Source organism: Alternaria infectoria (genome assembly GCF_024043175.1).
Source record: "Alternaria infectoria strain BMP 0036 chromosome Unknown scaffold_31, whole genome shotgun sequence".
In the NCBI taxonomy this organism is placed as follows: domain Eukaryota; kingdom Fungi; phylum Ascomycota; class Dothideomycetes; order Pleosporales; family Pleosporaceae; genus Alternaria; species Alternaria infectoria.
Genome location: NW_026250720.1, coordinates 166,638 through 189,652, shown reverse-complemented (window position 1 = coordinate 189,652; position 23,015 = coordinate 166,638). Strand labels below are relative to the sequence as shown.

Sequence of the window (23,015 nt, the reverse complement as noted above, 5' to 3'; positions counted from 1 at the left end):
ACTAAAGTATAGTTATATTTTATATTTCTTTATAGTTAACTTACTTTAGTATATAATTCTAAAGTTTAGTTTTTTTATTTTATTTATAGTACTATAATAATATAAAGTAAAATAAGCTACTTATAACTTTTAAAATATATAACTACTATATACGTAAAGGTACTTCTTATTAATAAGAGAGATCGCAATCCTTAGAGTCTAATGCGTGGTAGCGTGTTTGGACTGGGAGCTTATGGCTAGTCTTGGGGCTAGACATTGGACGGAAGAGGAGCATTGCAAGATGTATGAAGGTGCGGGGCTGAAGATGATGGGGGTTTGGCGGCATCTACATAGTTTGGATTCGTTGATTGAGCTTGAGCTGGCGTGAGGACAAGTCGAGATTACGCACGATCGCGACTGATGATCTGTGGGAAACATTTCCGACCTCAATGTTCCCGAAGTTACTCTCCAGTATCTAAAATCGCTTCAACCACTTCATACGCCTCTTTGACCATGGCCCTAGTATCTTCGTCCAAGCTCTCCTCATCCGTACTCAGATCCCACAGCCTCTTCTCCCACAGCCCCCACCGTTCCGGTGTCAATCCATCCTCTCTCGGCCATAGTTCAGTTGGATCATCCATCGCCGGCCCCCAATGCTCCCGCAGCTTTGCATGATCTGCATTCCACAGCGCCCAGCCTCCATCGCGCAGCCACATTGCCGCGATCCGAATATCCAGCGCGCGTACCTGCTCAAGCGATATGCCGTTTTCTTTTATCTCAAGCATCGGAGGTGCTTCATGTTCCCGTTCAATTCCGTCGCGGCACGCCCAAAACACCATCATAGGATCACCCACGCCGGCCTGTTCGTCGTGTTTCATCAGCTCGACTGAGAAGATGCACATGCGGAGGTACAGTTGATCACCAGGGACGCTCAGCTGACTTTCAGATATGCCTTTTTCGGGATCTGGATCGCGCACGCCGTCCCAGTTACGCCAACCTTGAAGAATATCATGTGCATCTCTCCAATACCATTCAAAACCAGGTAGCTTTGACCAGTGTATTTGTCCGTCTTCTTCAGTGTCACGGCACAGCCGTAAGACTTTGGGTTTAGTAGGTGGTTGCGCGCGAATGGCGTCTAGAAGTGTAAGATGAGAGTTGTAGGGAGGCGGACAGAAGACGACGTTGTTGAAGATGGCGTCCCAGAGCTCCCATACTGCTTGATCAGCATCGTAGCTTGCGGCGATGGCGTCGATGATCTTTTCCACAGAATGACCGAAGAGTAAAGGGTAGTCTCTTGCTGTCAGAGCTTCTTGAACGAGGGTGTTGAAGCGGTTTGGCGGGGTGGAGCCAGGAATATCGAGGATAGACGTCATTTTTGATAGGGTGCAGACTGCAGACTAAATGCAGATACGATTGGCTCGGGATACTGCGTAGCTTTTGGCTAAGGAAGTCAGTCGCGACAATTGAGGCGAAATCGAGAGTGCATCAGGTCTTTGGGTGAGTATGTCATACCTAGGTATTATCCAGGTCGTGGGCCTCCAGGCAGCCGCAGGCACGTGACTTCGGACAACCATGGTTGGGGCGCCCGATGCCGCTTCGGTGTCGTCTTCGTCTAGTAATTCGAATGTAACGGGAGCTTTTACAGGATCCACGATGGACAATAACATGAAAGCTGGTATTCAACAGGGATACGAATTGTATGCGGTGAGAGAAGTGAGGTCTGCCTAGCTATCATTGTCCTGCTATCTGGTAACACCTATTTTCAACCTTATGTTCGAGCTAATAAAGAAATGTTCATACAATATGGAAGACTGCGTTCCATGCTAGATCCCTTCAGAATCCGAGCGCGTGTTCTGTATTCATCTGAGCCCTCCGGCATCTTTCCACTCGGAACAGGTCGGATGGCCGACGATATTGCACAACCCAATGCCCTCGTGGACCTTGACAGGAGTTGAATCTGCACCACCCCAGCTGGTCTTTTGAATCCACTGACCAGCTTCTGTAGACATATCGGCCCGTATATAGTTGGCCAGGTTAACATGATTCCACCAATCTTGCGCTCGAACGGCGTTGCATGTAGATTGATATGGGAAAGGCAAGTTCAGAAGTCTTTCTGGATCTGGATCGGGAAAGTTCGCGTGCTTCGACCATGAAACGTAGACCTTAGGGTGATCGTTGTTGGTCTTCTGATGGAGCATGTTGTCTCCTATCTCGCTGGGTGCGACGGTGTATAAGTCCGTCCACGCATTTGCCCACCATGAGCCATGCCCTCCAAGTAGAAGCGAGGTTGGTGTCCAGTCACCCCTATCGTCCCTTGTAATGGAGACAATAACGTTCTCCCAGTCGCTGCAAAGCCTGTCAGTCCAATCATTTCAAAGTTAGCCGGGTCATCGGCGAACGTACTAAGGGTGTCCAGTTTGAACAAAAAACCAATACGCGCCGTCCTTCTCGTAGAAGAGATTGTAGGACACGCGGACCTCGTTGTCGCTACATCTGTTGTACGTATAGTACACCGGAAAATCAGGCGATTTGGTGCCTTTGGGAGTGTCGGAGATGCGGCATCCGCAGTTAACGTTCGGGTAAAAGCATGCACTGGCTCCCGGGGTTTGGTAGTCTGGCGCATAATTGTCGCCATTGTTCTGATTTGGTCGTCCGCCAAAAGCCCAAGTTGGCAAGCACCCGGGATAGCCCTGAGATTCGGCAAACATCCAGATAGGTGCCCACTTGTCAGCGAGGATGGCTCCCCCAGCGTTGAGCATATCTTCCATCTGAGCATCCGTGACCGATGAAGCAGCATGAGCAAATGGAGTTAGTACAGCCAGACACCCAAACATGAGCCGAAGGAAAGCCATGATGTCAAGAAACGATGGCAAAAGATGGAGAGTGTGACTATGCGCTACAAACTATTTGATGGTCCCAATGCACCGATTATATGGTTTTCTGCAGGCGCTGTGCACAGCCCGCAGCCTTGCGGCTTACTCTAGCCTCGGCCCTCAGTGGCGTCACTAAAGGTCCTTCAACTTTCTATTTTGGCTACACCTCATGCAAGGCTAGGATAGATGCACGAAAAAGTCACAAGAATAGATTGTGGCCCCAGTGGATGTTAGTTCTACGGCACGTGCCGTGCGGCACTGGCTAATTTTGTCTTGACCGGTGCGCCAGCCTTGTGAACGCCATAACAGCTGCGGGTCTTTCCACCTTTATGAATCGTATCATACGCAGGCTCAAACTGTCTTCGTATCTATATGCAGATCAATATTCGAGTACACGATGCTGAATGGTCTGTCGTTCACCCTTGCCGGTTGCGATATGCCCGGCACCTTCAGGTGTACACGTCGGATATCTTGGCACAGAGATGTGGCGGCTTATGGACGGAAGGCAGACAGCCTAGCTCAGGACCAGCTGCCGCTTATAACAATCCCCCCAAGATTTCAGACTCTGCCTCGTGCTGTACAATTCACCAGTACGTTACAGTATGAGCTTCACTTGGGATCAGTCGACGCCTAACATCCCCATTCTCGGTAGCGATGAGATCAATCTGAACGCTTACAAAGTCGCCGCTGAAGACGATCTGCAATACACAACATTTCTCAAAGATCGTGCAAAGAGACAAGATCAGGCATATGTCAACAGTGTTTTCCGGTTCTTCTCGCAAGTGCACTATGGCTTGCTGACGTGGATCATGTCCAGCTGTGCCAGTGTCGCAAAGTGGACCGCGTTCGCCCCTGTCATCTCAAAGCGTCTGGACCTATACACCCAAGCACACCATGCGCGTGGCCAGAAGCTCGTTTCCGAGAATATCCGTATGATTTGTTCCGATTTACCAAAGCCATCAGACGTGGTGATAGAAGTTATGGATTTCGCACCCGGCCGTATGGAGCTCACGAGACCTAAATTTGGAGAAGTCTCCAAGTGTAAGCCTAGACATAAAACCTCGATAGATATGTAGGACAAGATCAACTGACCCGATTGCAGGGAAAGAAAAGCCAAACTGGGCTCAAGTGCGCTGGATGTGAGAGCTCATCTGTTTCCACTGTGTCGACATTGCTGATAGCAAGTAGTCATGTTCCGTTTGGGCGTGGATGGCTATCCAATGTAAGCATGAAGAGCTGTTAAACTCTAGGGCCCGTGTTGTCTAACCACAACAGTTTGTTGAGGATGAGATTCTTTCCGGTGGGCCTCGAGGCTTCCCGTTCATGAACGCTGGTTTTCCCGAGTTCCCTTACATATCGACGGAGTCCATGACCTTCTGGTCGAAGTCCAAATGCCAGCGCAGGAGAGCCTTAGTATCGTACTTCTCGACACCGATATCACAGATGACCCGCGACATTGGCCAGTATCTGCTGGACAACCTGTGGGAAACAAGAGAGCTCAAAGATGCTGTCAAAAACTACCGCGGGCAACGAGGTCGGCGTCCGACTAGCTTCTGGGCGTTGTCCTTAGCAGAGATGCCGCTCGACTTGGATGAAGCTCCAAACTCGGCCAGATTAGCAGACAGACATTTTGGGCACCAGGAACGTAGTGATGAGCTAGTTGACCAGACCTTGTCGATGCATCCATATTATCGAAATGCTCGGCTCGTACGCTCTAAACTGTCGATGTTTCACCGACATGACGGTATGTAGCCATCTTCTCTAAACAATGATCAGAGCGTGGGCACTAACATGTCAAGTAGGCTTTTTGCTGACTTCCTCTCAACCGCTTGGTGTGCAATATCTTCATCGAGACTGGTTTGAACCATCTATCGCAGCCCCGATGACCGAGTATGCGAAGAACACATGGGCTTGTATGGTACCACAGGCATTCCACCATCTGTCCAAAGGTGTTGAAAGCTGGTATCGGCTCGATGAAACTTGGCTCTCCATATATCTTGCGACTGAGATGTGCATGCTTCCCTCCAGCCGCCTTGGTGGTCCAGGTCTCAACCCAGAAGAAGCGTACTTCATCATTTTAACAAGATACGTGAGTATACTTTGTCAAGTCTTGGATGGACCTTACTCATGTCTGCTATACAGAAACAAAGAAGTCGATACGAATGGAACAACCGAACAGCAATCGACCTAGTCAATGGGCTCGTCGAGCTGAATGATGAACTACATAATTGGCAATCGTTACTAGAGCAGCAGCAAGGCTTCCTGGAGCGTCTTCGCAGGGACGCTCTAATTCTTGAACAACACTATAAAGCCAACCCGGTGGATCCTGGCCTGGAAGGGAAAGGCGAATCCCCAACTCAAAGGGTGGATCGGGCGCTCAAGTCTGTTGGTATTCGACGAGCCGAGATGGACAAAATCTTCCACGAGTCCAGCAGAGTTCTAGAAGCGGTAGGTGGTCCTGATCCCTCCAATCGCAGTACCCGAATATTGACATAGAGTTTTGTGCAGATCTTTCGACTCCGTACGATTCAGCAGAATGAGCTCGCAGTCAGTGCAGAGCGATCAAACAAAGCTGTCGTAATCTTCACCGTTGTTTCATTGATATTTCTTCCATTGTCTTTCCTTTCTTCGTACTTCGCTATCATACCCCAGTTTGCTGCCAAAGACAATCCTCTATCTGCAAGTGTGTTCTGGAAAACAAGTGTGCCGTTAGCAGTAGCTATCTCACTTCTGTCAGCTGGTATAGCATTTCGACACAGAGTCTTCCGAGCAGTATCATACTTTCTGGGATTGAACAAGGCACCAAAGGCGCATGATGCACAGAAAATGGTTTGATTCGAGCAAATAACGCTGTCAGTAAACAGTCTGCCGGTGTCGTGTCCAGTATTACCTCAGCCTCAACAGCAATAACATACTATCCTCTCTTGCGCTATCAGAACCGGAACTCTAGTGATTACAGTCTTAACTACCCCACTTCCGTGTCTCGACTCGAAGTATCGTCTCCATTGGACAAACATTCGTCACAGACTCGCAATTCTAGTCACGTTAATCGCATGAAAGCTTAGAGAGACATTGAGCGTACCTTCACTCTTTCCAGATTCTTCTTGATGGCAAAGGTAGGTCCATCAGACCAAACCTTTTGACCAGACACAGTTCCTTGCCTCTGATCCTCGGATGCAAAGGCTGCATCGCCCCAATGACCTAAAAATTTGAACCACCTAGTGGGTTGATACCTCGGTCTCAGAGCCGTGATCTCCTGAGATGATGCAGAAAATGAATAAACCACCGCATTGAGCGAAGGATTCCATCGGTACCCTTTTGAGGTAAAGTCGTAGATTACGGAGTTATCTGGCATGATGTATCGATTTTTCCTAACTTTCTCAGTGGGACTCCGCATTCATGGCGCAGCTTACGTACCCTGCAATCGCGTACAAAGCGTGCGTGCCTCGACCAGCATAGATTACGGGCTTCTTCCCAACTTTTTCTAGCGCATCGTATGCATACAAATTACCAGAGGAGTGGCGACTAAGATATACCGAATCAGGAGATCCATTGCGGAATCTCACAACAGAATGTTCGAGATCACCTACGTGGTTGCCGAAGAATTCCGTTGAATTGGGAATGCGTGGTCCAGCATTAAAGTTGTAGAAGTAGAACGAAAACATGTCAACGACGTCTTCAAGAAATCCATCTCCATTCAAAATCTGTTTCTTCACAAAGATCGTGATGACTCTGGCTGAATCAACTCTGTCATCGTTGGGTCTCTGTCCATGTAGCCATTGGGGGTAGGTTGTCGGGTCGTCTCTTGCGGTCAAATATACGTTTTCACCGGAGCCGCCGTATTGATTCAACAGGTCCAAGTTATTCAGACAGAGGGGAGTATTTAGCGGTGGGCTAAAGGGCTTGGTTCCGTTCATTGGCATCACGTGCTCGAGGCTGCCAGCGTCAGATCGGAGTCTGTCAGTGACCCGTACCCGATCACTTACAAAGCCCCAAAATCACTCGGAAAATATTCTTCCTCTTGGTCAAGGTAGATGAAGGGTGCTTGGAAACTTAGTGTCATACGTCATCGAACAACGCTCAGCCTGCTCACCATATTCAAGCATTTCCGGGAAGCCCGTCTCCATATTCACGCTCCTGCGTAGTGCTTTCTCGACACTACTGACAGCTGTTCCAGCTCCGAGGTATAGATACACCATGAGCAGAACGCTCAAGGCCGCAAGCGCACGCTTTGTACCCATTTCAAGGATATGCGCTTCTAGCTCTTCCTGACGTCATTAGCCTCGTCTAGCGTACGGATATCGACATGCTGTTAGTTGGGATGGCGTACCGTTGATTCAGAGCTGATCTGGGTCTTTCAATCACAATTGTAACGCGCCGTACGTGTCTGCAACTTTCGGAGTTGAAGGTTTGTAAATATCGAGAAGAGTGTTAAAGTCAAGGCTGTAGCTGCTGTGCGATGCAGGTTTCTTAGCTTGTCTGCGTGAGGCGCACGCGCAAAGCCTGGTTGGCTGGGCCAGAAACGCCTGTGATTGGCCAAAGGTGATTTCAGTGATGACCATATCTCGACGTTCTAGAGACACAACTTATCCTCGCTTCAAGTTTTCACATGCAGGCCCTGTACACTACAATCAAATGAATATCAGAGTTGCTCTTGCTCTTTTTGGTTAAAAAATTCTGTGTTGAGGCAGACAAGGCTATGCCGGAAACTCGGCAATGTCATATTTCTCATCTCTGCCTCCCATAAGGTATGTGCATGTGAATGCTATAGTTCTTTGCACCTCCTCCAACCCTCGCACTGCGGCCTGCTATGATGCAACATTCTGACACTGCTCCTACACTGCAAGTGTTCATTCGTATCAAGACGTGGCTACAGCTAACGCCGTTCCTTCTCGGCCTCCTCCAACTCCACCGTCCAAAGATGAAACTTTGACCTCGCTCTAATCCTCGGACCAAACCGAAAGAACAGCCACGGCACTGGCGCCATAACCAAAGCGACGACCCCCAGCGTACTGCTAGCCCATGGTGTCCCCATCTTGACATACATCTGCCGCGCAAACAGCGGGAAACCAGCCGTGAACAAAGACCGCATGACGGCATTAGCAGCCAAAGCGCTTGCGGAGAAACGACCGTAGCAGTCGGTCAGGTATGCGTTGGTTCCCAAGAAGAGCGTGACAAAGCCAATGCCAAAAGGTATGCCAGAAAGGATGCATACGACCCAATGCGTCGGCGGGTTCGCGGTCCATCCGAACCAGAAGAGCGCCACGGGGATGAACCACGCTATGATAATGAGATGTGGCAGTCGCGCCTCTGGCTTTGGTCCTCCAAGCTTCTTGACCCATATGCCGTGGATGTCGTTAATCCAGGGTGAGCTCGCCGTTGCGATCGCCATGCCGAGTCCGATGCCCAGGAAGGATAGACCTGCAATACCCTCGCTCCAATGGCGCGTCTGCCGGAAGACTACTGGGTAGGCGGTGAAGTCGAGATACAGTATACCCCAGACGAATGCGGAGTAGAGTCCCAGGACGAATAGAATGGGCTCTGTGAAGAGCATGAGCCATGGGCGGGTGAGGTTGGTAGAGTATTGCTCCTTGAAAGATTGGCGTGGGGGCTTGATGCCTGCTTTTGCCAATTTACGTTCTAGCAACGTTGTCGTGTATGTCTCGGGAAGGAAGAAGAGCATGGCGGTATACACGATCGCGGCAATGATAGTTACGACCCAATAGAGCCATCTCCAATCCATGTACTGCGAGATGAAACCTCCTGCCACCGGCCCTAGGACTGGACCGAGGGAACTCCCCGTCGTGAAGAGTGCGAATGGCACCGAACGATGGCTTTGAGGCCAGATGTCTGCTAAGCATCCGCCGCTGTTGGTCACAACGGGTGATCCAAAGAAGCCGCTGAAGAACCGAAATGTCAGTAGAGCGGCAAGGCTAGGCGATAGCGCACAGCCAATGTTGAAGCAGAGGAAGAGGAACATGGTGATGCGGAAGACGATTTCTCTTCCCAGTGCTTCTGAGAGCGGTGCGAATAGCATTGGGCCCGAGGCAAATCCGACCAGGAATGTCGTTACTCCCAATGTTGCGACGGTTGAGGAACATGCGAATGTTTCGGTGACACCTGGGATTGCCGCGGCGTGAATACTTGAGCAGAATGTGATGTTCGCCGTCATGAACACGATGACCATCGTCGCCGTCCATTTCTTTCGGGCGGGCCAGTTGAACGGGTGCTCCTCAGGGTCGAGCTTGATCTGGGAGCTTTCATCTTGCATGGCTTGAACGTTGAGCACTGTCTTCTCGGCTAGTACGCAACTGGCAGGGTGAGAGCTGAGACTTTCGGGATCTTGACTAATCCTGGCGTCTTGCTGCATTGTGGACGACGAAGAAGAATGAGAACGAGAACGAGTGCGATGTGATGAGAGATGAACTTGGCTACACTTTGGCCTGGCTTCATCTATGGGTCCAGCTCATGAGAGAAACGTTCATTGGGTATGGCAAAGCTGTCAGCGTCAATCAGTCGAGATGATTGCTGGTCTGCCAAGCTCAGTATACAATGAGTCATATCGACCGTGGCGTTCGTGGCTTTCATGTTGTATAGCGTGTGACTGGTGGACATGGCGAGGATGTTCAGAAAGGTACCAGAGCTCTGCATGTCGTGATACGCTCAACCGGATTGTAGGCGAAGGCCTAGGATCTTGGCCTGGCGGTATCAGACGGTGACGCGACAGTTCGCTTCGATCTAAGGCTTCCCGCAAGTGATTCGTGGTCCGAATAGGCGACGGGTTGGGAACGTAGTTTGCGGGTGATATCGCATGTGCAGACTGAGAGAGCAGCAGCACGGTACTCGGTGCCGATGCGTCGAAACGGCATACCCGCGTCGTATTACAGGCTCCAATGACGGGCGCTGACTGGACCCTGTGGGGTATCTGGTGAGAGAAGCATGCGGAGAAAAACAACAGACGAACGTAACGGTGCTGGGGCAGTAATGTTCTCATTCCAACGTGAACTAGCTTCTGTTCCATATCCTGGGGATTCAGTGCGCCCTTACTGTGCCTCAAGCGATCGCCAAGGGCTGATTCTAGAACGGCCTTTGGCTAAGCGATCTGTACGATACCAAATGCGTACATGAACATTGGTGGAAAATCTGCTGTGTCAAGGTTGTCAACGACGCCCTGCGACAGTGATGACAGCCTCGTCTGATCCTACGTTGACATGAAGACAAGTAAGGCGCAGGGTGGAAAGTCGAACAGCCAACCGATGTGGGAGGAATGGCTGCGTCTGATGAGGCAGTTATAACTGACCGTTGTATCGCTGCTAGAGACGCGGTGAAGCCTCCTCGAGTTCACACTGCGATCGCAAAGACGTACCGCTCCGAGCAGTGCGTGAAGGTCGCAGTGGTTCTGCATCCGACGAAGAACTAAGTCTCGTCGGCTGTTATCTATGAGATGCGGTGTTCAGCTTCAAACGGCTCCACACCGCACCGCTTATTCGGGCTGTCTAGGCTGCAGTAGGAAGAGCCGCGACGCGGTTATCATCAAGCTCATCGATTGGGGGCGTCAACCCTGTTCCCGATTCTGGTAAAATATAGCCGTAGCCCTCTTCATGGCTGATGAACCAGCGGAGTTAGTGGTCTCTGCCTTCGAATCGATTTCCCCAGCTTCGTGCAAGTACTTGGGTAGGCGGTGAGTTCACAGCGAGTGCAAACAGGGCGCTGGTTGGGTGGAATCGGTCACAAGCCCCGGCTGGATGAGGAAGTAACGCTGAACCATGTAAATCGAGGACTACCGGAGTCGCGTCGCGTTAGGCAGTTATTATCGGAAGGAAGTGCGTCCTTCGTACGCAAAGGTGAATCTTCCGACGCACCGAGGGTGGCATCGGTCTCTTCGTTTACTAGGTGTACGTGGGAGGCCGCGTCAGGTCGCGTGGCTTGCGGATCGTTGTGCCGTGTGCCTTCGAAGTCATAGATGACCATAATTGTGGGAATGTATCGTCGGACTCGTGCGTACCCAAACATGTCTTCGGCTGCTACGTTGGGGGTTGGCGGTGTATTCCTCGCGGGTGATACGCCTCTCGGGGCTCGGGCGTCGTAGCTGTAGCTAGGGTCGGTACCGCTAACATTGCGTCGTTGTATGTCAGAGTCGAGATTACATATTTGCTCGCGGAAAGCTTCGGAAGGGGCGATATAGGTCTCAGATCCTGTCGCGGGTGCTGCGATACATGTGCCGTTGTAGTTGAGAGAGCGTCGCGTTCCCTTGGCGTTCGTCATCGCGAGGAGCTCGCACGCTAATGATGTTCGGTTAGCGCACGCAGCTAGCGAGGAAGGGCTCCTTGAGCAGTCGACGGTCGGATGCTCCGTGCTCGAAGAACCATTTAGCCTGGTTCAGCAGACTCAAAAAAGAGGAGTTTGCGTTCTCTTCATCTGTTTCGGCTTGCGAGCAGAGTGCGGGACAGGAAAGTGATGCGACGTACAGCTACCTTAGATCCTCTTTGTACTGTGCCGTACACACGGTTACCTAGGTACTGACAGCTACCTCTCCATCATGCGGTTTCACAGTTGACCTACTGATGTGACCTTATATAACTCTACTTAGCTCGCTCCTGCATAGGGCTACATAAGACGGCGGCTAACAAACAACTATCTTATCGGCAAAGTGAGGTGCAAGGCGTAGCTTCTAACACCCGAGTTGTAGAAGGGACGAGTATATCTAACAAGAGAGTAGCTAACACGTAAGCTAACGTATAAAGAACTGTTTTAGTGAAGACAGTTCTATATATATCATATAATGCTGTATATATACGCACTACTGTGTTTTTAGTATACTTCCAAGGTTACGTTCTTAACGAGATCGTGTAGCCTACAACAGTGTTTGATACATGTTTACGCGATCGCAACCTCAGGTCATAGATTGACAGTTTGCTCGATTTACATAGTGCTCTGTCATCAACATCGAGGGCCTATCAAGCGATGATAATATCGACGCGCTCCTTCACAGATCCTGCCAAACAATGCAAACATGCTTTTTCTGGGAGAACGAGTACCTTTTTGCCGGTCTGTACAGCAGCGGCCGTCGCCCCCAGACGCGCTTGCCAGTTGCTACAGGCACGAAAGATTGCCATCCCGTTTGGAGGATCTAGAAACTCTTCCCAGCAGTCCACTGCTGTCAAGCCCCAATCTGCAACATCGGCTGCCTCCTTATCGGTAGCATGCGTGCATTTCTCGTTCACGCGAATACTGGATCTGTTGAACATAGAAAGGATGTCCAAATCCCCTATGTTGCGGCCGCGGTCATCAATAGAAATGAGAGCCTCAAGAAGTACCACTTGCCGATCGCGAAGTCCCCGGTTCCCCACATACACAGCATCTTCCGACTCAGTGAATGTAAGATGTAATGTAGTACCCCCAAATGAGTCTTGCAACTGACCATCAAATGCCATGTGATTTATAAGCTTCCAAGAGCGGACGTCTGGACTTGCGAGGCGCGGATCTGCAGGTGGTATTAGTAGGCAAAGCTCTGAGCGCCCCAGGTTGCCAAACACTCTTTGGATCGGAGCATCCGCTGTGCTTGCTGAAGGATCTACAAGGAGCTCGCTCGCGACGTAGATAGATGCTCCGTTTGCCAGTGCCATAACTGCGTTAAGGTTCTTCAGTGGGATATCAAATTCGCCAGAGTCGAACCACGCTATGCAAGAGAAAGCCCTTCTTATTTGAAGTCCTCTATCCTCCTGAGCATCGTTGTAGGGCTGGCGAAACTCCTGTTCGAGCTCAATACTCCCCTGCCTGAAGATCGGCCCCAGCCTTTCAGAAGGCTCGCCATCTTCGTCGCCATGATAGACGGAGACATCTGAGTCCTGCTTGCTGGTATCTGTCATACTGAATTGATCTGATGGTAGATCTTTCTGAACGGATGATCGTTCGACTGCTTCGTCTTTATGCCACCACATGCCTAATGCATGTTTGCGAGTGGGTAGGCTTTCGGGTTCGATCGAGTTTGCCCAAGAGACACCATACATGGTGCTGTTGATGACTTCGATAGAGATGGTAGAGTCAGGCATTGAATTGTAGAGATTAGTCGCAAATGTCAATGCGTTTAATGAGCGAGCTTGCTGCTCAGCACCTGCCACAGACCAATGAAAGCAAGAGGTCCAGAGGTCAAGGCTTGCCGGATCAAACCAAACGGAGTCTACTACAGCTTCCATCTCTTCCATTGTCGCAGAAGGCATGTCTGATGGGCTTCTTGAATAGGTATCGTAGGTCGGCGTTTCTTGATGCTGGAAGACAGCTGCGATTTCGCCATGTCCGAGCCATAGCCCGTATGTTGTTGGATCCGGTTCTCCACTCCTTCGAAGGATGAATTGAAATTCATCGACATTATCCAAACAATCTGGGTGTATCAGAAATGCATCTTCGCCCTCATCTGCCAGTGCTTGTTGACGACACTTATTGAGACAGCCTACACAAGTATGCTCAGGAGAACAATCTTTTTGGCATTCGAATTCCAGTGAGTCATGAGGTCCCGGTAAATTTTCGCACATGCTCCTATCTTCATGGCAATTGTCGGTACACCTAGTGCCATGTTGTTTGCAGATACATTCGCCCAATGCCAGGTCTGTGCATCCGCAGCCTACAAGACTATAACAGCTAACGTTGCTCTCATCGTCTTGATACTGGCCAGGCGCAAAGCGTTGATAGCCTTCACTATATTGGGCTTCTTGTCCGATAGAGCGTTTCTGTGAGGTCCTTACAGACGGAAACACAGTGGCATACTGATGACCTGTGCTGACTTGGGAAGACTGATTTTTGTAACGGATTAGGAGCTCGTGGCCTTTTTCCTTGTTGCGGGATTCTGATGCACGCCGAAGAATTCTGATACGTTCTTCGATGTTGGTCAGGCAGCGGATTAGAACGTGAAAATATTCCAAGCCGAACATAGCGGGAGCGGTGTAGTCGGTACTATAAAGAAATCCAGTGCAACGTCTGCTTCCAAGTCTCAATAGTTTGTGGTTCTGTGCGTGCGATGATCCACTCGAGTCAATGATACGACAGGCTGAGTCCGCAAGGATCTTGAACCATGTTGGCACAGTCGTGCCGAGTCTCTGGTAGGCATCGTGGAGCCGAACGATGAATCTGCAACATCTTTCTTCATCAGCGCAGATGCGACTCCAGCGTGAAACAAATGCTCCAAGGAAGACGATTTGGAACTCTTCTATAGTTATCCTGGATGTATCTGAAGCGAGAATGCGTTCAGTGATGACTGGGGGTGAGTAATACCGCATGCGAGACAGGGGTAAAGACCAGAAAACACCCTCTCGACCACCAATAACGTCAAAAGACGAGACGGTGAGCAAGGAACGAGCCATAAGCTTATCCCCTGAATTGAGGTCCTTCGCGCGATCGGATATGATCTGCATATTGGGATACAAGTGCCATGCCGTTATCGCCAATAGAATAGCACCGTCCTGCACTCTTTGCGGCGTGCCGCAAACGAGCCGCTCCATGGTGTTCATTCCGGATGTCCACGCTGCAACAACGCTCTCGTATGGTTCCTGGCTCGTATTCACCGGCTTCTGGATATTGTTGATGATCAGCATGAGCTGTGTCTGATTCAGACGTTTGGCGGCATCGGCAGCTTGTAACCACGATCTGGCGCTGGCATCCCATGCTGATAGCTGATCGCGGGTGAAAAACTGCTGCGCTGCCATTATGGAGGGAATTTGGGTCGCAGATGAGGCATTATAGGCCTTGAATATCTCTTGTTTGCGTCTTTCCACCAATTCCACCCACAACGATGTGGCTTCGGCCGGCTTCCAGATTCGCGCCAGCATGCATGCTAGTAAATGCATGGCGATTGCGTGCTGACCTGAGGTGGCGGCCGCCCAAATTGATGTGCCATCAGCACCTGCTCGATCGGCGAACATGCCAGCTGGCAGCGATACCGAATTTAGCTGTCCAGATATCTCGGAGACGCGTTTCCCATACACAGCTGTGAGATGCGGTATGGGGGGAATCAGAGACTCGAACAGAGCCCCAAGGCACCGGGCTGTCATATGCTGGACTCCTTCTTCTGCCTCGTGGCGTCGTCGTTGGGATAACACATCGCGCAACCCATGGAACTCAGGCGGAGCTTCCACTTTCATGAGCGAAAAGTTGAGGTTGAAGTTTGCGGCAGCTACGGTAAGTTCGTTGGGTACCGAAAGAAGAGCTGTGCTGAATTTGCTGATTGAAGCCATAGCGTCTGCAAATTCGGGGTATCTGCATGCACGCCTGTACAAGATAGTTCACTATTGTCTGGGTTTCATGTCATGCTAGCTGTAGGATCATAGAATAAGTGGCTAACTTATAGAGTTTGAGGGGCATTGCAGACTTCTGAAGAGAGGAGAAGAGAAGGCTGAAAGCTCGAGGCTGAAGGCAGGCTGAAGGCAGAAAGCAGGGTTCGGGGGTGGGGAAGAATGCTGACTGCATGGAATCTGTACACGTATGCGCACGCGCTCAGCCGCTACGCTACGTTGGGCTGTGCACTTCTGTTAATCGCACATACTTAAGAAGCTTTCGCAGGCGTTCGGGTACAGGATTCAAAGTGGAAATCTCATTTCTTTGCTGTGGCGCTGCTATGGATATCACTGCCTACCTAGGTAGTTGCATGCGACCCGGGGTGCAGGCAGGATGTCAGCATTTTGATGAATATGGACAGCAGAGTAGTTGCAGCAAGCGCTGCAATACCGTGTCCGTGGTCACAATGTGGGAAGGCTCGAGCGCGAAAATCAGGAAATGACAGGTGAAGTGTCCCAAGTTCGTAGCGTTCGTTGGAAGGTGAGGGGACAGTACCTAAGCGTGCAGGCCTTCGCAGCCTGCCCGCGGGTGGATGGGTTCAATGATTGTGGGGTTTGGCGCGCCAAGCCTCCTATCGATATGCGATTGTACCAGCGGTCTAGTACCTAGGCACGCGTGCGCAGGAATTCGCCGCACACTAAGCTACCTAAAAAGTAGAGAAATAATAAAAGTACTTTTCTTTAATACTTTATAACGTAATAATATAATAATATTATTAAATTTTTAAAAGCTATAACTATAAAGTATCTTACACTCTTTAATTCTGCTTATCTAAAATTTTAAATTTAGAATATTATTATTGCGTTAAAAGCTTATAAAGAGAAGTAATTTCTAAGTATACAGCGAATTTATGTACCTGCGTGCTAGGCACCTAATGTATTAAATTCCCGGGACTTCTAATACTACTGTTTTTCTTGCCTTATATTGCTTTGTATCTATATATTTTTTCTAAATTCCTAGACATAAGAATATAGAGAATTACAAGCTCTATCTTTATAGTATTTTACTTTATTTTATTCTTTTGTTGTTGTTGCGTTAGAAGAGTATAAAAGAGAGGTAGATTTTGCTGTCCTGCTAAAAGAGCGCTAATTTGGTGAGGCTGGAGTCCCGCCAATTTCGTACATCGGGTGCTAGGTATCTGTGTTGTGTTTTCCCTCATGCAGCCACAATGCTTCTTTGTGCCTATCGCACGTAAGACTAACGCCTGAGTGTTCGAACGAGCGACCCAGCGCTCCCCAGAACAGAGTCAATCCTGGAGGAGAGCCTGGCTGGACAGCGACGTTACAATGTTTGGAAGACTATGCGTCTCTCACGGATGTAGCGAAACGCCTGCAGCTGCAATTACTTAACAAGTAAGCCAGGACGAATATGTCTTTGTTGAAAACAATTGCGCAACGGCGACCTAGTTGACGGGTATGGCCTAGTAGATGTCTCGCGTCGCTTGAGAGTGCAGATTCGCCAACCACCAGCAATACAACGATGTAATAAAGTTAACAATACGATTGATATCAATCAACAACTACATCTACGTCGCAGTACCATTCCCTACCACCGTCCCATTCACACCCCCACTACTAAAGTACGCGCAATGAATCAAATACCTCGACGTCTCCGCACTAAACCCCTCCAACGCAACAGCATCAATCTTGCTCAACGAGAAAGCGCCATTATTCATCTTCGTGTAATCGCTCAGCGGGATCCTCAGCACCACCGGACTCCCATTCATACTGCCGTACGCCGCCGTCGCAACACTAAGACGCTGTATCGCCGTCTGGCCATCGCAGCCAAACCCGCCGCTCTGCAACTGCACGTTGAAGCTCGCGCCTGCACTCGCCGTGACGTTGAGAACGAGGTACTGGGATGTGGAGACGTCGGCGCAGTTTTGCAGCGAGTACCAGTATGAGCCTGTCACACTAGGTTGGAGGACTAAAGCGCCATCCGTGACGACGGGTGCGACTTCCATGGTGCCGTCGTCGCTTTGAACGTAGCCGTGGTTATTGCGGTTTGCGACGCCGGGTGTGCAGTAGTTCAGCCATGCGTCGTCGGGGCAGTTGCATGTTTGAAGCGAAGGCGTGGCGGCGACGTTGATCAAACTGATACATCCGACCTTTACGTCCACGTCAGAGGGGTTGAACGCTGAGAGTGCGACGCTGTCGAGTCTGCTGGTGTTCATGCCGGAGAAGTCGGCAAAGGGGATCTGTGCGACTTGGTACGCGTCGGCGCTGGTGAATGTGACGAAGGAAGTTATGGGGACGGAGGAGGGGGGCGAGAGTGTGGTGCACTCTTCGTCCGTCTTCCAGCGCATGGTGACGCGGAATGTGGTTCCTGCGGGAGCGGCGACGGAGAGTTGGATGCCCGTCGCGTTTAGTGTGTTCGCGTTGTAGCATCCGCTGTTGTCGAATTGAGAGTACCAGTATGAGCCGCTTGTAGAACCCAAGACGAGAGAGCCGTCGCCGTCAACAGAGTATGAAGCGAGAGAACCTTCATCGGTCATTTGGCCGAGGAGTCGGTTGACTCGCGGGACTTCGGGCACGAATGTGCAAGTGTTCAGAATAGTACCCGAGCACAGCGCGCAACCGGGGCTATTCGCCGGTCCTGTGAAGACCAGGGAGTGGATGCGATAGGTCGAGCCAGGCGAGTTGAAGCTGGTCATGACGAAAGACTGGAGGTATTCTTGATTGAAAGTAGCTGGGAAACGCGAGAATGGGATCGTGAGCTGTGTCGATGCGGCGTTGAAGGTGATCGGAACGTAAGACGTGACTACGTTTGTGCCGCAACCATCAGTGCCGTATCTGAAGCCGATGTTCGCGGTCGCATCTTGCGGGCCTGAGACAGTGAGGATAATCGCGTCGTAAGAGCTGTTCACGGCTCTGCATTCGGAAGGCTTGGCGAGCAGCGAGTAGAAGTAAGATGTCGCGTCTTTGGGTACGAGGTCGACGTATCCGCGGCTAGTCTGCTTGTACGATTGCATCGTTCGGTCGTCGGAGATAGCCGCACCCAAAGCGTTGGTCTGCGTCTTGAACTCGTTCGGATCGCAGAAGTTCAACACGACAAAGCCAGTCGGAGCTGGGCAGCGTGGGCCGGCGCCAATCGTGGAAGGTCCGCCAAGGAGCGAAATCCATCGCATCGTGAAGTTGCTGGCGGATGAACCACCGTTGGGCGTAAAGTTGCGTAGCGTAATGCGACTGACGGAGTCGGTGTTGATACCCGAGAATGCCGTGAGGGGAATAGTGATGTTGGAGAAGTTATCCTGGCCTAAGGTGGCGTAAGACCTGGTGTTGACAGTGGTAGTCTTACCATCGCCTGAGCTCAATACCACATCGAAAGAGCCGCCAGGTGGACCGCGCGCGTTCAAAGAGACACCAGTGTAAGCAGTAGCATTCAAGGTAGCTCCATCGACCATGGTATCCGTGTAGAAGAACGAGTCTGCGCTCGACGGCAGCAACTGCATTCTTCCTAGCTCGGAAAGCTTCGCGAACGTCATCGAGTTGTTGTAGTCGGTCTGACCAAAGATGTTGTTGATACCAGTGATCCACCGATCAACATTCTGGAACGACTCGATCGCAAGGCCTGGGGTACGGTCCTCTCCTGGTGCTGTTACACATCGCTTCTGGATCTTGAGATTGTCGATGTAGATGGGTGTCTGTGCTGGCGAGATGTTGCCGATGCGGATTCCGCGGACATGCTTCATCTCTTGTCCCTTGAAGTCGGCTAGCGGTATGGTGACAGTATGGTTCGAGCCATCGGCAGGGGCGTATCTGGTAACGTCCAAGTATGTTGCACTTGGCTGTTCGAAGTTGCACCCAGTGTCGTACGAAACGAGCTGCACGTAGAAGGTACTTCCTTGAGGAGCGACCATATCGAAGTACAAATGAGTGTAGACGGTCGCGTCGAAACAGAAGCGTGAGATCTCAGTGTAGTATGAGTTCACGCCACTGTTCGTAGTAGCGGTGAGCTGCAAAGTACCATCGACGTTGTTTGACGAAAGTCCAGTCGCGGCCGTCTGCAACAAGAGCAAATTGACGTTGTTGCTGCCAAAGTAGAGCTCGAGGAAGTCGTCAATCATCACGTCCCATGCTATACACTCCGTATCTCCAATCGGCTTTGGCGTAAAGTCAGGGCATGTGGAGGCGGTCGCGTTGCTGGCTCCGACAGCGAAGTAGAGCGTGTAAAGTCCCTTTGCCGTGTTTCGAAGTACGACCGCGTTCGTGGTCTTGTCGTAGGAGGGTTGCTGGCAGACCGAGAGAGAGCCCGAGGCGGACTGTATAGCATAGTTTTGTGGAACCTGAAGAGTAAGTCCTTCCGTGCGGCCGTCCAACCGAACTGTCATCACCGCAGATGAGTTGTCCGCTGCGGTGATGTCTACAATCGCGCGATCTCGGTTGGTCCACCAGTTGGCCATGCCTGTCTGGTTGAAGAAGACTGCATAAGGACGCACCCTATCGTGGAGTGCGCGCTGGATCTGGATCTTATCGAACAGGGCGTCCGAAGGATGAATCAAGATGTTGTAGTGTCCGCCATATCGTGCCATCTTCTCAATGTACTTGATCTGGTTCGCAAAGTCTGAGCCTGGGAAGTCCGCGCTGCTCATATTGCCGTCACCGTCAGACCACTGGAGTGGGAACTCGTAGTAAGGAAGCTCCTGGAACGACTCGCGGTTATGCGTGACCTGGAAAGGCAAGTGGGTCAAATGCGAGTTGCCTGCGCATGACGAGCCACCAATGATGCCGTTGGCGACGCAATGTGTGGCTTGGTATTTGCTCCACGCAAGATTACCAGGACGGTAGGTCGTCATGTTGTAGCCTGTCTTGAACTCATCGTGGAGTATGTGTCGGATCAACCAAGCACTCACGCGGACCTCTCCCGATGCGGAAGCACCTGATGTGTAGAAAGAGAGACCACTGGTACCTCCCTTGGTGCAGACCTCTCCATTGGTGGGTGTACCGTCAGCATTGGGTCCGCACTGGTGGATAACCGGGTAGTAACCGGCATCAGTTCCTTCGATGAACCGTTCCTGAAGCGTGCCGTAGTCGAAGCCCGCGGCATTGGGCGAGTGACTGACAGTGTGGCTACCAAAGTCGATGAACGGGTTTCCATCAGGAGCCGTTCGGAAACCACTGATCTGGTAGATGTAGGGAACGCCATACTGGAAGTACGCGGTCTCGTAGGCATCGGTGATGTACTTGGTATGAAGGTTCAAGTTGCCCGCGGCACCTCGATCTTGTGCAGCAGCCGCAATACCCTGGCCGTGTGGATACGAGACGTAGGTGTCGATATCCCAGGTAGTGGTGAAGGCGAGTCCTTTGTTGTAAGGAACAGACCACAGACTCACGAAATGAGGACTAGTGGTGACAATGTTCTTGATGACGCGAGTTCCAATGTCATATCCGGGATAGTAATGTCCATCATACCATGGCGAATACCCGCCGGCCTCGGCTTGAGCCTGAATGTACAAGTATCCAAGGTCCATACCGAAGCTGTATACGTATCCACTGGCGCCCGACGGCTGGTGCTTGACGATCGCTGCGCTGGTGGCGGATGTATCTGCGCTGTCGACACCATCATTACGGACCAGATATTTACCAATCGTTTGGGAACCGTTGATAGGCGTATATCCAACATTAATAAGTCCTGTCTCGGTGTAGTTCTCAAAGAATGGCATGTTGACATCGTAATACTCGGCAAAGTCGAAACCTTGAAGAGCTTGCGCCGGTGTCTCAGTATTCGTCAACTGCAGGACGGATCGAGCACCGCTCGTGTCTACGGTTGACGCAGAAACACCAGCAAGAGCGTGGAGTGCGGTAGGTACTTGGTTCATGAAAATAAGCCTTCCACCCTTCGCCACGAAGGAGGTCAAGGTCGTGACATCCGCAGAGCTCGGGCTGTAGCTCACGCTCGGAGAGGTGTAGATGAGTAGATTCCGGCATTGCGAAGAGATATTGAGCGACTGAATGACCTTGACTTGCAGACCGACTGTCTTGAGAGACAGTGTCAGAGGAAGCCTGGGCTGGTGTTAAAGATTGCACATGTGCGTGTCTGGTGAGACGGGATTTACCAATTGGGGTCTGCTTTGTAGTTCGGGAGAAAGACGTTCAGCCCAGAGTCCGGTCCAGCGGCGTGTCTGTTATTGGGAACTTAGTGAAGAGACATCATGCCATGTCCTTGATCTTCTTACCTTGATTGCGATGGTACAGTGGCTGGCTGGCTATCTTCACCCAAATCTGGACTCGCACCCCCAGGCTGCGTGAGCTTGTAAATGTCCGGCGAGCTGAAAGCCTGACATATCTGCAATAGAGCAAACAACGGCAGAAGAAAGAATGAACGCATACTTGATGCTTCCCTTAGAAAGAGAGGGGTAAAATCCGCAGAAGAACGTAACGAAGAACAGAAAGTGCAGAACCCGACCTTTTGGTCAAAGTTCCCAAGACAGAAACCGACTAGAAGCACGGGAGAAATCGCCTTATCCGAGCCCGAATACCCAAATTGCTAGCCATGCTGGTCTAAGGCCGCAAACTTCATCAGGGCGAAATCTGGGAGAAATTCGTCAACCTATCCACTTAGGGTTGTTCTAGCAGGGCACCAACAAGCGACTACGGCACCATGATCGCCGGTACCTGCGCTATTAGCATGCATCTAGGGTAGGAACTCGTGTTCATTGAGTTTGGCGTGGGCCCCAAAGTCCGCACAGACGCTGCATCTCCATAAATAACGAGTTCTCTCGTAGACCGAGGCGCCGGTTTCAGATTTGGCAGCGGGAGCAACGATGATGCGTCGAAGCGTCATGGCGAAGAGGCGAACACAATCGGTTTGGTCGTGATTGAAATGCCCTTGATGATAAAAAAGGAGAGGGTTGGGTAGAGAGTATTGACTGCTTGAGTAGCGCTTACTAGCACCGATGCGTACTTACGTCATTTTCGAACCTTCGCGCCCGAAAAAGGAAGTAACAGGCCTGGTTCCTGCTACACGTACATACGAACAAATCTTGAGATACGAGGCTTTTGCACTCGCTGCATTGCCACAGTCTAGCTGGAAGTCGAGAAGCTATGTCGAGGATGAAACGAGGGTACCGCTTCGGCTCAGCCGGCTTCCCGTTTTTCACGGGAGTCCAGGCCCGTGGATACGATCGGGACTTTGGGAGGTGCGCACAAGGCAATGTCTCGAACGCAATCTGGCGGCATTCTCGCGTGGGTACACATCAGTCATTGTTGCTGAAAGGCCGGATCATCGTCCCAGGTCTGCAAGCTTTTCGGTACCTGGTACCTGTCTACCGAAGTCTGAAGAAGTTGGGCTCAACATGTCAGGCGGCGAACTCAATGACAAGTAACTGCCCCATCAATATACAACCTTTGGTTTTTTATGAGGACCATAGCGAGGTGCTGACTGCATCAAACCTCGAAAGGTTATTGTAATCAATCCTGCACGTGACTCCTGCCAATGCCAAGCCGCTAGAAGCCCTGCCTCGCGTGCCCGTCGCGTGTGCGTGTCCCGCTGTAACATCCTGCCGACCCAGCAGTCGATACAACCCCACCACCGCATTGCAGTAGCCATGTGGTACTGCAGCGTAGCCCCAAATGTTCGATTTCATTAACTGAGACGCACACTACGAACCTCAATCGCTCCTTTCTGATGTATCGAAAGTGCAACGCGCATACCTGCACCTAGCCACGACCAAACCGATGACGAACCTATCAGCGCTCCCAGCCACCAACGCCTTGCTTCGAAAGCATGAGACGCGCGCACGCGCATTATACACTGTAGAAGAAGACGATGGAGTACACACGAGTTGTATGGCTTGGAACGATATCTGCCCGTGCTGCACGCGCTCTAAAGCTGAAT

General features: G+C 50.9%; 5 protein-coding genes across 5 annotated transcripts; 1 reads left to right on the top strand and 4 right to left on the bottom strand.

Annotated features, from left to right (window-relative positions):
- Positions 1 to 440: 440 nt before the first annotated feature.
- On the bottom strand, positions 441 to 1,352 carry J4E92_010110 (uncharacterized protein; the record flags this gene model as incomplete). The annotated part of the gene is made up of 1 exon (XM_051501451.1): positions 441 to 1,352. One exon carries the CDS (start codon positions 1,350 to 1,352, stop codon positions 441 to 443), a length of 912 nt encoding a protein of 303 aa, XP_051348380.1.
- A 2,102-nt stretch (positions 1,353 to 3,454) lies between these two features.
- On the top strand, positions 3,455 to 5,348 carry J4E92_010109 (uncharacterized protein; the record flags this gene model as incomplete). Its single annotated transcript, XM_051501450.1, has 4 exons — positions 3,455 to 3,820; positions 4,128 to 4,386; positions 4,898 to 4,941; positions 4,995 to 5,348. 4 exons carry the CDS (start codon positions 3,455 to 3,457, stop codon positions 5,346 to 5,348), a joined length of 1,023 nt encoding a protein of 340 aa, XP_051348379.1.
- A 2,380-nt stretch (positions 5,349 to 7,728) lies between these two features.
- Positions 7,729 to 9,337, bottom strand: J4E92_010108 (uncharacterized protein; the record flags this gene model as incomplete). Its single annotated transcript, XM_051501449.1, has 2 exons — positions 7,729 to 9,216; positions 9,332 to 9,337. The coding sequence occupies 2 exons, from the start codon at positions 9,335 to 9,337 to the stop codon at positions 7,729 to 7,731; spliced, it is 1,494 nt and encodes a 497-aa protein (XP_051348378.1).
- Positions 9,338 to 11,809: 2,472 nt separating this feature from the next.
- J4E92_010107 (uncharacterized protein) lies at positions 11,810 to 13,057 on the bottom strand (the record flags this gene model as incomplete). Its single annotated transcript, XM_051501448.1, has 1 exon — positions 11,810 to 13,057. The coding sequence occupies one exon, from the start codon at positions 13,055 to 13,057 to the stop codon at positions 11,810 to 11,812; it is 1,248 nt and encodes a 415-aa protein (XP_051348377.1).
- A 3,647-nt stretch (positions 13,058 to 16,704) lies between these two features.
- J4E92_010106 (uncharacterized protein) lies at positions 16,705 to 21,332 on the bottom strand (the record flags this gene model as incomplete). Its single annotated transcript, XM_051501447.1, has 2 exons — positions 16,705 to 21,181; positions 21,328 to 21,332. 2 exons carry the CDS (start codon positions 21,330 to 21,332, stop codon positions 16,705 to 16,707), a joined length of 4,482 nt encoding a protein of 1,493 aa, XP_051348376.1.
- Positions 21,333 to 23,015: the final 1,683 nt, after the last annotated feature.